Consider the following 16614-nt stretch of genomic DNA (forward strand, 5'->3'; position numbering starts at 1 on the left):
CACGGCCTGGCCCAACAAGGTCTCATTTATGTCAGATTCGGCCCTCATAACAAATGAGTTCGACGCCCCTGCCTTAGGATATACAAAAGTGAGGTATAAAAACCTCTTCTTGAGTCCAAAAGTGAGGTATAAAAACCTCTTCTTGAGTCCAAGGAGATAAGGTGGGATAGAAATGTTTTAATAATTCACAATGCTGAATGTGTAGATCAGCAATAGAACAGTCTGCAGCTACTGAGTGCCTCCCACAAAGCTGGTACCACTCAAAGAAGATACTATGGCATATTGTAAAACCAATGTGACTTAAGAGTCAGCCACATTCACATGCCCCGCTAATTGACCCATTGTTGCCATTAGGTTTGAGGTGCTTATGTTCTCCATTCAGTATATATAGTTCTGAGTCAAGAATTAAAACAAGCATGTTTTCTCAGCCTGCCTGCTATAAAAAGAACTACTATTAAATAAAGATACTCAAAACCAGCAAGCTTCTAGGAATGTAATAAAATATTTTTATTTGATTAAAAAATAGTTTTATAATTTGGACAGAAGTTCATACTCCCAACAATACTGTTTGCACATTTCATTTTCAGTTCTACAGGCTTTTCTAATCTGAAAGGTACTCCATTATTATAATACTTGGTTTTCATGAGCATAACATGAGAACTTCATACCCTTTCCAGGCTTACATTAACTAAACTAGATTAGTACAGTACAGCATGATCAGGTGGACTTATAAGGCAGTTCTAAGGCAAGATAGACATCATGAGCTGTCTGCAGTTAAGTAATAGTGTTGTTTATAGTCTGAGCTTTTATTGTTATTTTTTTCCCCATCAGGAGAAAGGCAAGAAAGAAATATTCCTTACCACTGGATTAAAGGTTCAGTATCCCCTTTTGGTCATCCAACCCTTATTTCCCTGAGTTTATGAGTAGATGGAGGTTTTTGCCCTTCCCTGTTAATGTTTTCAGGTTTTTCTTCATAATGTGTTAAAAGGTACATTCAACACAGCTTCCTGCCTCAAGGACATTAAATAAAATTGCCTTCTAGATACTGTGATTTAGATGGAGGGTGATTTTTTGACTAGATCCAATATACATTGGAGCAGCCTATCAACTTGTAACCTGGAAGTTAGCTCCCATTGAACATCAGTAGTGCCCACTGAACATCACTACAAGGCAGTTACACAAATTGTAATGTGAAGGGGGTTGTGCAAATCTCTCCTGAGAATGCTTTGTTCTGAACCTTTGCCTCAGTCCAAGGACAGATACTAAATTAAAATCCAGTTTGCTGCTCTATTTTTCAGATGTTTAGTACAGTTATGCCTGAACTATTGCACACACATGCATACCAGACTTGTACCTGCAAATCCAGCAATTATCACAATTAAAATTGCACACACATAAAAGTTTACTGACAACTCTGCATGCTCTGATCAGTGGTCACTATAGACCTGCCTCCCCATTCCTATTTTCTTCATATGGTGGCATGTAGGAAGGAGACCATTAAATGATCAAATACCATCCCCACTATGAACAGGCTCCATAATAAGGGGTTCTTTACACAAGAACACTTCCACAGAGTGCTCAGATGTAGATCATTACATGCAACAACCACACACCTATGCCACTGCTTGAGTATAAACGAAGCAGCACCTGGGCAGTCATTTCCTAAAATTTATGCCACAGCTGAATATATGTGCACAATCATATTTGGATTTCACCTGCATAGAAGTGCTTTTTATGCAAAAGCAGGGCAACATGACACGAGGCTTGAGTGTGGCCAGGTCCAAAAATCTCAGCAGCTAGCCAAGAACACCACCCAGATCTCAGGTTAAGCTGTCATTATCTAGAGACCACAAGAACTTGTCATGATTATTCAACTGTCTAACTTGTAAGTTTATGGAAAGCAAATGTGATCAAAGTAACTAAAATGGAGAGAAAGCAAAAATGTCTTAGCAGCAGCATCTCCCCTTTTCCAAGCTATTTACAAACAAAAACCATGCAACAACTCTGTGTCTGTGAAACTCCTGCCATACAAACGACTGATGGACCAAGTGTTAAGGCTAAAGTTAAACTGTCTTGTGCTTTCTGGAGAAAAAGGCTACAAGCAGCTTGAAACATCTAGGGGAGCCTCAGGGAGTTCAGCCTAAACCAACAAACAAACCTCCCTCCCAATATGTCTCCAGCTCCCTTGTTTACTGAGGAGAAACTAAACATGACCATCATATGACAATCATCCCATCCAGAAATGACAGATGTGATCTGAACAAAGTTCTGAACATGTTACACAAAACAATATTGCTGTCAGTTTAATCTCTGAGTCAGTGTGAAACTTTCTGTCGACAGCTGAAAATCAAGACTAGAGGACCTGACTCTGAGGAGGAGCTGAATGAAGGCAATGCAAGTCAACCTGGGAATTTTGGTTATCAAGCCAAACCTGAACACAATTTTGTTTTTATGCTCCCTATGCCTCATCCTGTACGAACTGAAATGTACTAGAATGTCGCAAGGTTACTGGGTTAATCGCTGTATTTAAGCTTGGTAAACAAGGGTAACAAAAAAAATTAAATATTTAAACAGGAAGCAAAACTCAAAACAACACTGGACATGTCATAATGTGAAAAATGTTTGTGCTTGTATATGGAAAGTATATTTAGCCTTAATAAAATCTGCATCTACCAGCTGTGAACCATTCTTTCCACTGTTGTGTCTAACCTTAACTAAAATGGATCTTATTGCAAGTTTTCACAATAAACCCACAGTTGTAGTGCATCCAAGACCATGCCTACCAGTTTCATGAATCCAGCATGGACTGGGCTGGTTAAATACATCCACCTTTCAGTGGTCATATCATGGCTAGCAGGTCTCAGAAGCCAAGAGGACAACTAACAGTACTTTGGATTTTTCAGATATGTACCTTTGACCCCCAAAAAACTTGTTTGAGGACATTTTTATATATAATATAAAGCAATATAAGCATTCTTACATAAGATACTGTTGAATACATTCTGCTAGTTTGCACCATTCATACAGTAAAACCATAGGTCAAGTACAATTCAGATAACAGCATTTGAATGCAATAATAAATAAAAACCAAATTATTTGAAACATAGCCCCCTTCCTTCCAACATAGGTGCAAAGTCCGTATTCTGCATTCTAAGCAATGCTTGCCACAGTTTCATCTGTCTCCTCCTCTTGCCTCCAGTAATTCTTGATAATACTGCAAATGCCGCTGATCAAGAACACAGCTGAGATGGCAGCAAAGTAACCAGCATAGATCATGAACTGCATCAAAAAGTGGATGGGGGAAGAGAATAATGGCAAACTGAAGTTAAAAACAACCTCTCACAGGGCCCTAGCATTAAGTAGGGTGAGGTAGCTGTCTTAATACCAAAAATATTTGGGGTACCACTCAAGAGCAGCAAGTTCTCAATTATTGACAATGTAGCAGGAAAGCACTATTTGGATTTTATACTCAGACACCAAAACATCCTCAAAAGTCTCTGACCACATGTTACAAAGGCTGTATTTTTCAAGTTATGTTTGTGCTATGTTTAAACCATTGTCCATGTTTAATCAACACATTCATTAAACAAGTTCAAATAGGAAAAAAAAGCTTTCAGCCAGCTTCAGTTTCATATGAAATGTATTCAGTAGCATCTCTATATTTGTTGGCTTGCCCTGGCTCAGTGTTTCCCATTTGCAGGGTCGTGACCCAGTACCGAGCCATGGAAGCCTCACTACTGGGTCACAAGAAAAGTCAAAGCTAGCCCCGCCCCATCTCTGTGTTGAGCAGAGAGGAGCTGGGCTGCCTCTCCTTCCTTCTCCCACGCTCCCAGTGTTTGAGAGAAAAGCTGGCATCCACTGGCACTTTAGACCCATGAAGTGTTCTTCAAGGTATGAGCTTTCATGTGCCTTGAAGTATGTTCTTTTGGGGAGATTTCCCCGGGAGGCCTGGGCAGCAAAGAAGGATGTGTGTGTTTTTTTCAGATGGGAGGGGTGGGGAGTGGGCATTCCAGTAGCTGTTTTTTTTTTTTAACCAAATGACCCCCGGGGTAGAATTTTTGCTGGCTGGGGCCATCTGATGGTGAGGAAGGCTTTTTTTTTTCCTTTGGCCGCCCCCTTCTTTCTTTTCGTGCAAGTGATGCTCTGTCTGTATTTTTGGTGCTGGGGGTTGGGGGGAGCAACAGTGGGAGGGCTTCTAGTGCCCTGGCCCCACTGGTGGACATTCTGGTGCCTTTTGGGCATTGTATGAGGGAATTTTGAACTGGATAGTCCACTGGCCTGAGCCAACATGGCTCCTCTTATGTTTGTGTTCTTTCTTTCCATGTCTTTCTTTTCCTTCCATTTCATTCTTTCCCTTTCTCTTTCTTTGCTTCCATTTTTGCTGGATGAAACTTTCCTGTTCATCATACCGTTGTTGCAGACATAGGAGCTCTGCCAATGAAAAGTTGGCACCCCCAGTTGTAGCCAGGTGGCCTTCTATGAGATTTCTGTGTGAGTGAGTGAGAATAAGAGGTGTGGGGCAGAAAGAGATTATTGGAGATTACTGTGGTATATCTCAACAGCACTGGAAGAGATGGTACTATGAACTTTACTGGTCCTGCTTTTAACAGCTGTCTGACACCAAAATTAAACTCCTGTAGATATTAAAAAGGATGAAAGTAGTTCACTGGCTAAGTATCTGCAGAACAGGTAGCTTTTAAAGGCATGGGAAACACAGCCAGTAAAAAGCTGCAAGCCCCTCATAAATATCCTTTTTGGGATTACTGCAGAAAAGCTTGTATGAACTTTATATAACTTGAAATTAATTCATTAATTGCAGTACAATTCTCTGCTACCTTTCACAGCAATTTCCCAGTGTTTCAACCAAAGAAAAGTATGAAAAATAGCTGTCGAAAGATTTTCTTGAAACCAAGCAAGCTTGATTGTAGCTTGAGGCAGGGTTCCAGTAGGAGCAGCTGAAGGAAGGGCCTACTAAATGTGCCAGCATATTTTGAGGTAGAGCAACTGCCAGGGCCCAGTATGAGTGCTGTTGCCATTGCCATCAGGAATGCCAGCACTGTGTACCACCGTACACATTGCTGGCATTCCTGATAGCAATGGCAACAGCACTCCCAATTGCATACACTGGCCAGTGCTGTTGAGGAAGGGATGTGTAAGTGGTGCAGGCAACTGAACATGGGCATTAGGAGCGCTTGCAAGCTGGAGAAGAATACACAAACAAATAGGTGCATGCAGGTGTGGGGGTGAAAAGAGAGGACCACCCACTTTCCACCCCCATTTTGGCTCAGCATGAGTTTCAGAGAGATTTTTCTGAAAATGAATTTACTTCTGAAGAAGAGGCAGGTTTGGGGGAGTTCCATGGAAGTGACATCACAGGAAAAGGTGGAGTTTTGGTTCAGTGTGCCCCGGAAGTGATTTCACTTGGTCCTTGACACCACAGGAAATGATATAATTCCTGTCTCCCAGCTCCACCCCCAAATTTTAGTGAGCCACAAAGGAGAAGTGTAAAAATAACCGGGCCATGGGAAAGAAAAGTTTGGGAAACCCTGCCCTGGCTAAAGAACAGCTCAGGGCCCTATCAGATCTTGCAGTTGGATATAAAATGGCTTCTTAAATAGTAACAGCTGCAGGGAGAGTGGGAGAGATAGAGATCCAGATTAGAGGGGGGGGCGGTGATCCTTACTGTCCCATGCCATTTCCCCCCCCACACACACAAAACTATTGGCTCCAATGCCATCCCCCCACACACACACAAAACTATTCGCTCCAAGTATCATACCTATGTTTCCCTCTAGTGGACAATTTAATTGAAATCAATAATACACAGAAAGAGGGTTAAAAACCCTTCAATCCCGCCCATGTTCTTGCCTCATTGCTTTTAACATTTAAAAGGTGAGGAGGAATGTGCTCACATCTCATCCTCTATCATGGGTAATTTGGCAGTTAGTCTCTAAATACTTTTAAGCATTTCTCATGTCCATGAGGAACATGGGTAGGAAAAATACCACTCTCCCCTGTGCAAACCAAGGGAAAAGTATTATTCATTCACCACCAGCATTACATTGGGATCAGAATGAGCTTCTCACTCCCAACATTAAAACAGGTTTTCCTGTCTTTGTCAGGAAAACTGAGCATCCTCCCTCCCAATACAGATAAAACATAAGCTAGACAGGTAATCCATGCAATGGTCACCTCCAGGATCGACTACTGTAATTCCCTCTGTGCAGGCCTACCCTTGCACCTGACCCAAAAGCTCCAACTTATCCAGAATGCAGCTGTGCAGGTCCTCATGGGAACCCCTCAGAGGACACACATTCAACCTGTCCTGTGTGAGCTGCATTGGCTTCCAGTGGAGCACCAGATCCAAGTTCAAGGTCTTGGTTTTGACCTTTAAGGCTCTTAGCAGTCAGGGACCCACACACCTTCAGGACTGCCTCTCTCAGTATGCCCCCAGAAGAGCACTGCACTCAGGGAATAAGAACATACTAGTGGTCTCCAGTCTGAGAAAGATCCGACTGTCCTCAAATAGGGCCAGGACTTTCTTGGCCCTGGCCCATGCCTGGTAGAACTCTGCCAGAGACCATATGTGCCCTGCAGGATTTACTATCTTTCTGCAGTGTATGTTAGGCAGAATGTTCCGCCAGGATTTTGGTTGAGGACATTGATGAGACAGCATACAATCTGGACTCTCATACTCACCCCCACAACCCCGTAAAACCCCTAGGAGGCTTAGGAATCGTAACTTTTTAACCATCTTTGAATGGGTACTGTTTTATCTGGATTTGTTTGGATTTTTAATGTTGGTTTTTAACTTACTGTTGTAAGCCACCCTGAGCTCTGCTTGCAGGGAAGGGTGATCAACAAATCTAACAGAATAAATAAATAAACCTCACCTGTGTAAATATGTCCAGCCCCAGCCCTTTCGAATCAACAACAATGAACGTGAGCAGAGTCTGTAGCACGAGGGCAACAAAAGTATTGATGCCAAAAACCAGGGCATAGCGCTCTACGCTTAAATTTGTTGCAATCTGGAACCTTCACAGGAAGGGACAAAAATATACAGTTTGAGAGAACAGAAAGGACAAGACCCCCATACTTCTGTTCAGAGTTAGCAACACAGGTATAAAGAGTTCCCTGTACAAGCACCAGTCATTTCAAACTCTGGGCTGACGTCGTATCACAGCATTTTCATGGCAGACTTTTTACGGGGTGGTTTGCCATTGCCTTCCCCAGTCATCTACACTTTTCCCCCAGCAAGCTGGGTACTCATTTTACCGACCTCGGAAGGATGGAAGGCTGAGTCAACCTTAAGCCAGCTACCCGAACCCAGCTTCTGCCAGGATTGAACTCAGGTTGTGAGCAGAGCTTGGACTGCAGTACTGCAGCTTACCACTCTGCGCCACAGGGCTCCTGCAACACAGGTATACCTCTAAATTATTTCCCAGATAATACAGGACCAAACTAGGCAGAAATGGCAGCAGTTTCATGTGTTTAAGAAGAAAGAAGCAGGTAGGGGGCTGAAATTTAACAACATAAAAGAGGTAATGAGTAAAGGCGGGGAGCCTTTCAGTATGCTCCCTGCAGTGTCTCTCCCTGCCCTGCCCCCAGCTCATCTCTCAACCAGGTCCCTGAACACTGGGACCCCAGCTGGAGAAAGGTACCTTTAGAGTGGGGCTGCAGACAGGAAAATAAGGGAAGTGCTCAACATTCCTCATCTGTGTGTTGCTTTAAGTTTTTAACACTGAATACAAATGCCCCCACCCCCTTTTTGTGTGAATGGATCAGTTCCTGTTGCAAGCATTCTAACCTGCTACAGGGATATCTGGTTTGGCAGTTAAAGCTTTCTGTGTGGTTTTATTGTACAACCCACACATTAACTATGCTCTTGACATTTCTCAGCCAAAGGGAAATTCAAGGCAGTTTTACTGGTTGCACAAATACCAGCTCAGTAACCTTGAGCATGCCCTTGTGCTCATCTCTTTTTCCAGAAGCAGTGATCTACTGTGGTGTTGAGAGATTTTTATTTATTTACATCATATATAGAAATCTTTCTCACTTGGACTCAAGTGGATTACACAGACTGCAAACCAGGTATAAATGCTACCTACCCTGAATGTTTAAGTTGTATATGATTTATAAACAATGGAGGGAAAGCAAAAAATGAAGATACAGAACTACAAGAATGAAGCAGGTGAACTAATCAGACTTGAGCATAACTAGAAGCAGCAAATGGTTATTTATCCTAATAAAATTCAGCAATGGAATAACAGCTGCAACATGTTACTGGGTAGTAGAGGGAAGTGCAACAGCATCAAATTGCAAAACACATGCAGCCCAACCCTGAACATGTTTATCCTGATGTAAACTCCCAGTAGGCTCAACAAGACTCACTCCTAGTAAGTACATGAAGGACTCTGGCAACTGACTGACATGGAGACATGCTTTCTAACTGCAAGGACAGTAAAGCACAAGAACAAATGATCCAGCTAGAAAAAACTTTCCTACAGTTTTACAGAAACCAGCTCAGTCCAGTGTACTGCAGATTTAATCACTTAGATGAGACTACTTTTGCTACTCAAATTTATAAGCAAAATGCATTGGTTCCACTCTAACAGCTAAGTTGCTTGTTGAAAGGCAAATGAATAACAGCTGCTCGAGAATACCAGTTGGACCCACAGCAAACTAAAGATAAGAGTTACTTGTACCTTTTGTCCCTTCTGTTCTTATATGTGCACCTTCTATGTTCCATACTTGGCATTCGCAGCAAATCTGGACATTGCCCAAGATAGTCACATGCTTCTCTTTATAACTATTGCATTACATTGCAAGGTGTATGGTATTACAGAAGCCAGTTACACAGCTTGTGCGGGAGCCAGTATTTTCCCATCACTCTCTTCATATGGGATCCAAACAAATAGGTGTGGAAGACAGCTGACATGGAATTTGTCACACAAATGATTTTCATCCTGAGACTGCCACTGACTTACTGGTTTAACATACAAGGGCACAGAGGATGGTGGGAGCCACGAGGTATAGATTAATATAAACAGTAGCAGCACATTTTAGAGTGGAGATACTTTCCCTCCAAATTTAAAAATGATGTTTTAAAAATGTGGATATGTGGATCATGGTTGTTTATTCGTTATGCTTATTTTTATTTATTCCTGGGGGGGCGGGTGGCAAAGCAGTTTACAACATTGTTCTGCCAACCCCCATTTTATACAAGGCCTTTAGTATTTACATGTACAAAGTTAGCATAGTAACACAACATTTGCTCTAACACTCTTCAGTGCATATAAGGCATGATGACCTAGGTGATGACAGGCTTTTATCTTTAAAAGATTTCTCGCATCATACTGAAAATGAGGCCTAAAGAGGCACAGCTCTCAATCATCCTAGCTTAGGTTCAATACTCCCTCTAAGCTGTGGAGTCTTGTGATCCATTTTTCCTGAGCTAAGACAAAAATGTGTGAGCTAGAGGCTAAAAAATAGTGAGCTAGCTCACACTAACTCATCTTAGATGGAACACTTACAAAGTTCTGATTTCAGCCTGCATTCAATAGGTTCAGCTGTGCTCCAGTCAACTGGTCACATACCTGCATGAAGCACTGTGGCCATTTACCAGAAATTTATGAATCTAATCATGCCACATGACTGCCAGATTAGAAAGTAAAAGGAAGTGGCTTCAGTCCAAAAGATTAAAAAGCAACACAGCTTTGAGCCAAACCTACTCTAAACAAATATCCCGTATTTAAATTCAGTATTAAGTATTCTCATTTTCAGGACCATGATAAAATCTTAGTGTTGGTTATACATCAGTAATGTAAAATGTTTTGTTCCAAAACTAAGAGAACTATGCCAGGAAATAGCTGATCCTGGAGTCTTTTTTTTTTTTAATTTAATCTTCCCTATGCTAACCTGTGGCTCTTTCATGGAAGCCTTTGGCGAACAGGCACAGCTCACATGCTCCTAAAGTCAATTTCACTGTAGTTCTCCAAGTTTGTTTGAAAGCACTTACGTTGCAATAGTGATGAGCAGCATATAGATAATCCGGAATATTATGTAGGAAGCATAGCACACCCAGATGTTCCGGACTGTGTCCATGATATAAACAGAAGCCGCAATGAAGAAGGAGAACAATGCTAAGGCTATCTCACCCCAAGTAGCCCAAGATGTTTTTATGTGTCCCACCACAAAGACGGCTACAGCTCCTACAAACACACACAAAAAAGTTACTGTCTAAAAATTCTTCTGTTCAAGCACATCTATTTTAGGACATTTTTTAGAAAGCATCTGTTATCAAAAATCTGCACAGAGAATATCATGAGAAGTTATCTGAACACTGTAAAATTCCCAATGAGACATATAAGCAGTGTTGTTGCAAATCATAAATTCATATTGCAAGGGCAGGAATGCTAATGTTTATATGGTTAAGCATTTCACAAGTTATTTTCTAACTAAAATAATCAAAGGAATCTCAACATGCATGATGGAAAATTTTTGTCCCCTCCATCCAATTTGACTATTTATATTGGCATCTGCAATAACATGAACCAAACAAAATTCTGCAATAAGAGCTCTTTTCTCTTGCATAAAGCTCCATCTACACTGACTGCTATAGAAGGCAGGAATTAACACATTCCCAGGGAGGAGGGTGCACAGCATTTGAGGAGGAACCCTGGAGGACATCGGCTTTTCTGCTGAAGATTATCAAGCCAGAAGGATGCACCTCTGCCATGGTATGCTTGGGAGCAAGAGAGGTTTTTTTTAATGACTTGTGTTCTTTACTGTGTTTTTAAATTGTAATTTGTCTCATGCAAGACTCTGAAGAGATGGCTTATAAATATTCTATATAAATGATTAATGAGAGGAAGGCACAAAAATATTCATTTTTCTAGGAGGGATACATTTTCCACCACAAGCATCCAATACATTCTGTACGATAGGGATCATTTTAGGTTACCCTCTGAAGTGGTATTAAACCAATTAAACATGAGTGGGAGAAAATATTGTTTGCAATTCAGAAAGTATTCACTTTACAAACAGATTGCCACTAACAATTCTGATGCAGAAAATACATAATGATATGCAATTGGCACATTAACCACAGGAGATTCATATCAACAGTTTCCAATAAACTTTTTTTTAAAAAAAGTTCCAGGAAGTCATTCCTTTGCATGTTTAAACCGTGACTTTAAAAGTTGCCTTTTTTTGTTTCTATAAACTTTCTGTAAAGTTATCACCTCATGAGAATTCAGCCAAAAGATTAAGACTGTATCTAGACAAATTCAAATGCAAGACCTGTCATTTAAATCAGACCAGTTTTTAATTTTGCTCTCTTAAATACCTGTCCCTGTCTACCAAATCCCTTAAGGTAGTGATGTGGAGTTAGACTCTCAGAGTAGTTTTTTAGAAAGAATGACACGTGAACCCTTCAGTTCTGAGAAGGGGAAGAGGGAACAAGTACTCCCATTGTTTTAATATTTTCTCCCTTCCTGGAGCTTACCGGCGTCTGGAAGGTGGACCATTTCAAATCAGGCAAACAGGGTGGGCAGGGAGAGTAAAACCTGTCTCTTCCCCAAAATGGCACTCCAACCTATTCCCCTACTGGTACTATCCATCACTGTGCTTTCTGTAGCTAAGTTATACAGCTGGGGATCTGAACACAGTTCTGCACATGGTTTGGCTCTTAAATGCCCAAAAGACAGAATAGCGCCAGGAACACCACTGTTACTGTCAAGTTATGTTAAATGTACATTAGAATGGTTTTTAGATAATGTTGATTTTAAAGTTTTGTATAGCTACTATATTGTATAATTTTATGGATGTTGTTAGCCGCCCTGAGCCTGCTTAGGCAGGGAGGGTGGGATATAAATAAAATTTTATTATTATTATTAAGACTCCAGCCTGCATAACAAGTCATCAAATACAAGTGGTCTTTAATGCTTTCATAGTTAGACAGTGCACAGAGGACTTACAGAATGTCAGGGAGTAGGAGAGTGAAAGGGTGGTAAAAGGAAAAAAGGAAGACAAAAAGATGCAAAGAAGTGTGGACAATTACCCAGTTTGTGGCAGTGCAGTAAAAGGCTGTATTAGCATAGCCAGGCTCCACCTGACATTACACTGATTACATACTCATGCATTTGGAAATATTGAACGTGCTGAAATTTTACTTCCTTAGATGACTTTTCCAGGAGGCTCCTGTCAACACTATTATCTCCAGCCTGAATTTCAAAACATATTACTAAATGGCTAGCAGAAGCAACTAAATCATCCTCATACATATTACATGCAACTCACCCTACAGCACAGCGCTGTTTACACAAGACATGCCTTTGCTCTGTGGACTACAGGCTTAACTGTACCTCTAAAAAATGCAGTTAAAGCCCTAACTTACCCAACAGTGTGGAAACAGCCTCTACGCCTCCATTATAGATCTCAGAGCTCCGAGAAGGCTGTACAAGTTCCCACAAGCCTTGAGTGTAGTTTATGACCTGAAAGTAGCCACATGTTGACAAAGCCCACCACACGGACCAACAGAGCAGAGGCTGTGAAGAGTAACATTGTAGAAAGTCCTTCCAGAGCTCTTTGATAACCTTGATGATGTCCACTTTTTGGCCCTGTGTAGATTTAAAAAAAACCCAAAATAGAACAATTCAATAAGTCTTTCTACCCAAGTGCTAGTACAATACAACAAGCCTTCCATTTATTTGATGAGTGATGACCGCCACACTGCAATGCCTCTGGTTCTCCCTAACAAAACAGCCAACCCCCAACAAGTGACAAGCTAAACCAGAGGCCAACATTTCACATTACCATAGTCTTTCTATCCTTCTGATTGCTTTTGGCAGACAGTTTGTCAGATTTGCCCAAACTACTGTTAAGAGATGCCATCACAGTTCTTGTAACATTCCACTGACGGTATACAAAAGCCACAAAGGGGCAAATATGAATCTTTTGTCCCCAGCACACTGACACAGTATGATCTGGATAGAAGGCAAGTCATAACACAAAGGAGTTACCCTAGGGGAGGGGGGGGGGAAACCCACAAGTTTCGAACCCAGAACAGTTCACATTTAAAATAGCCCAAGTTAAATGTTTGTATTGCTCACTCTACTAGTTCTCTTCTCAAAGCCTGCTTTCTGTGTCCTTCTTGCAGAATTAAGGCAGCTGGCAACTAGAGACAGGGCTTTTTTAGTGGTGACATCTCAAGGTTTCCCTGATACCTTCAGTAACAACCTTACTCTGAGGGCAGAAGCACCACCTCTAAGAGTTATTCCTGATGAAGAGTAGTATCTGCAAAGGAACCGTTTAAATCAGGGGTGTGAAATGTCCATCCCGTGGGCCAAAATTGACCCACCCAGGGCTTTAATCAGGCCTGGAGGGTTCTTTCTCCCCACTCCCCACTCCTCCCTCCTTTCCTCACCCTTTGAAGCTCCAAGGCTGCTGAAGCTCCCAGCTCCTTCTTCCTTGTCTTTGCAGGCTGAAGCAGGAAGCAATTCTGGATTTGCAAAGCTGCAAAGAAAATGCTTTCCATTAAGGTCTCTGTGCCCAGGTAGATTACTCTGGGTGTAGTCTATCTGGGCACAGAGACCTTAATGGAAAATCCATTCCATGTTTTCTTTGCAGCTTTGTCTGTACTGCAATGTATCTAATGGAGTGGAGTTCAGTTTCACTTTTCAGCATTTATATGGCCAATTAGAAGCTGTTCCTTGCTGGAGTTGTGCGGCCTTGCAAATAAAGAGTTGATGCTTTAAGCCAACATGTCTCTGCTGAATGGACCTTAGAACCATTAGTGCCTAGTGAGTATTCTAACCTGGGAACGCACAGTCAAAGAGGGATATTACATTGAAGAACCATTGCCAATCTGTGTAGACCTGTGTAGGGGGAGAAGCTTGCAATGCCCAGCCATTTCACATTTTCCTAAGTCCAAAGCATTTTATACTTTTGGGTTTATATTTTTAGTTTCTGCTGTGATCCTTGTGCTTTTTCTTGATGTTTATTTTAAAACTGCATTTCCAAATCCCACTATACCCCCACCTTTCCATTTTAAACAAAACGTCGCGGGAGTTTTAAGCACGTTTGTATTTTAAGTAAAAAATAATGTCTTTGTGTTTCTTTGTATCCTTTACAAAGGTTTATCTCCACTACCCAGCATTACATTTTATGATACGCATGGCCTGGCCCCACCAAATCCCATTTATGTCAGATTGGTCCCTCATAACAAATGAGTTCAACACCCCTGCTTTAAACCCTGCCCCCATTCCATCTCTTCAGGCTCCAGGATGGCAACCTTAGCTGCAACCTGCCACCACCTCTTCCCTCTTTGATTTGTGTTAGAAGGATCCCTGCTTCCTCAGGCTCCTTCTCACTACATAAAGGCTGTTGCCCCATAGCAGCTATGCACAGAGCTCCTTTGCATGTCCTGCATACAGCACCACTGGACACAAATAAAATGCCATGCAAAAATAAAATGCACAAATAAAATTAAAACAATAAAATGCAATATTTTGGGTTCACAAAGCATCTGTTCCAAGTTATTTTACAATACTGTTCTCACTTTTATGCCCCGTGCTCAAGCTGACAAGATGACCGGGTAGTGAGGGTGCACAGCAGTGTATGGAACAGAATTCCTTACAAGCTACGTGCATTTTTGGGATGAAGATGGCCAGCAGTAGTTCTTGCCTTCAATCCATATCCTCAAAGTGTTAGTCATCTGGGAAAACTGAGTCAGTCAACAGTTTGTTTATTCATTTAGTAAACTGCAGGCAATCTGTGCTAACTAGGAACAGGACTAGCAGAGAATATGAAAGCAAATCCTTTAGACACATGATTTCCTCAGCTAATAATCTAGTATTGAGAATTCTCCATGGAAACAGCATTCACATTCCATAACAGCATCTGAAAGAACGGGTTTAACAGAATTAAATACTTGGCCTGGACAAAGGTAGAGCAGTTCTCAGTGCTATGAGCTGCACACCAAGTGGTTCTTACAGCCATATTTTAGACCATACACGCAGAAGGGGTGGAAATCAAACATTCACATTCCCTTCTTAATAAGAAACTGTGATAGTGTGCTACCAAGCTTGCCAGTACACAAATAAGTTTAAATTTAGCAAACCAAATGATTTCAAGAATTGATAACACTAATACCAAACTATGTTCCCTCTAGTCAGGTTGACAATATACATCTTTAAAAAGCATAAACACAGAATAAGCAAAACAAAGAGTTGCTATAGACTGACACCCTCCTGCTTCATTAAAGAACTGTATAAACTGGTTTGCTATACAATATTAGAGAACATCTAAAGGACAAAGTCTCAGTGCTACAGATAGAACACTCCGGGGAAAAACTAAAAGAAACCACAATCTCTAGCAAACACTGCACAATGCACTTGCCAATAATAAACTGGCCACCTCCCATTAATGATATATAAAATTAAATTAATGATACATAAAATTAAGTATAAAATTATTTATAATCCTCTAGGTCATGATACAACAAGGCCTCTTGCTCTGACCAATGTGCCACACCTGCCTTAAGGTTTGTCCAGATAGTTCTACTTTTAAAAGATCCAGTGCCATTTCCTGAACATGCCACACTGAACTGAAAGCTGCTCAGATAACTTTTTTCAAGTTTCAGGTCTATGCTGTTTTTGTCCTCACAACTGCAACAGTCAACTTCCATGCTGGGGGGGAGGGAGGTACTACCTTTTCCTTGACCTGTATCACTCCAGAAAGCAGTTAATTCTTTGGGTTTGAAGACTATTTCATATAATTAAGTCCCAGCCCAGCAAACAGGCTAGGGAGAAGACTAAACTCAGACTCTTGCCCAAGTTGTGCTAGTTTTTGACAGGTATTTTTCATCTTCTATATATAATTATATAATTCCTCCATTTGCCTAGAGATGTCGTGTGGTTCCAATAAAACAACAGGGCAGACCATTCCTGAACATGTGAATTAAGACATCAATCCTAACACTTAACTAGGAGTAAGGCCCACTGAATAATATGGGACTTACTTTTGAGTAACCCCGCTTAGGCACCCTCCCTGTGTGAGGAAAAGCCCCCTACTTTTCGTACATATGGACATCATGATCACCAGTATGGTTGCCAGGGTGCCTGGAGTTTTGACTCTCACACATCTGCTCTAAGAAGTGGACTTTGCCCACGGTTTCTAAGGCTTATGTGGATACTATAAGCCTCAGCTTTGCAGCAGCATTCTACATCTCTGAAGGGTGTTAGCCAGAACTACAGACATGCTCCAGCTGCTCCTTGTGTTCCCAGTCTTGGCCACTGCAGTGGAAGAAGCCAGGCCACCATGTTTCCAGCCTGTCTCCATGAACCAAAGGCTTAACACCACCAGAATCCATCTTGCTTTCCTGATCTAAGCATACCCTGCCAGGCTGGACTCATTCCTTCTTAGTGGGAAAGTCACACGTACACACCCTGAGCCTGCAAGCAACCCATTTGCCTCATGAATGGATTAACAGAACAATAACTCTTGCCCAGCAGAAGATGAGATAAGAGGAAGAACATCTCCTGTCTTCATCAAGTCTTTTTGTCTTACCCGGGTGATACCTAGGCCAGTATTTGATTCCCTATTGTCACCTTC

At 41.5% G+C, this 16614-nt stretch overlaps 1 protein-coding gene across 2 annotated transcripts in view; it reads right to left on the reverse strand.

Annotated features, from left to right (window-relative positions):
• Positions 1 to 483: 483 nt before the first annotated feature.
• Positions 484 to 16614, reverse strand: part of SLC19A2 (solute carrier family 19 member 2) — a 30745-nt gene continuing 14614 nt past the window's right edge. For both annotated transcript variants that reach the window (XM_060234619.1, XM_060234620.1), the window contains exons 3-6: positions 12398 to 12620; positions 10019 to 10211; positions 6894 to 7035; positions 484 to 3279 (exon numbers count right to left, since the gene is read on the reverse strand). In XM_060234619.1, the coding sequence (XP_060090602.1) occupies positions 3151 to 3279; positions 6894 to 7035; positions 10019 to 10211; positions 12398 to 12620 (687 nt within the window). In that variant the 3' untranslated portion in view covers positions 484 to 3150. The remainder of the gene's footprint in view (positions 3280 to 6893; positions 7036 to 10018; positions 10212 to 12397; positions 12621 to 16614) is intronic.

Source organism: Heteronotia binoei, chromosome 3, assembly GCF_032191835.1.
Source record: "Heteronotia binoei isolate CCM8104 ecotype False Entrance Well chromosome 3, APGP_CSIRO_Hbin_v1, whole genome shotgun sequence".
Taxonomy (NCBI): Eukaryota; Metazoa; Chordata; class Lepidosauria; order Squamata; family Gekkonidae; genus Heteronotia; species Heteronotia binoei.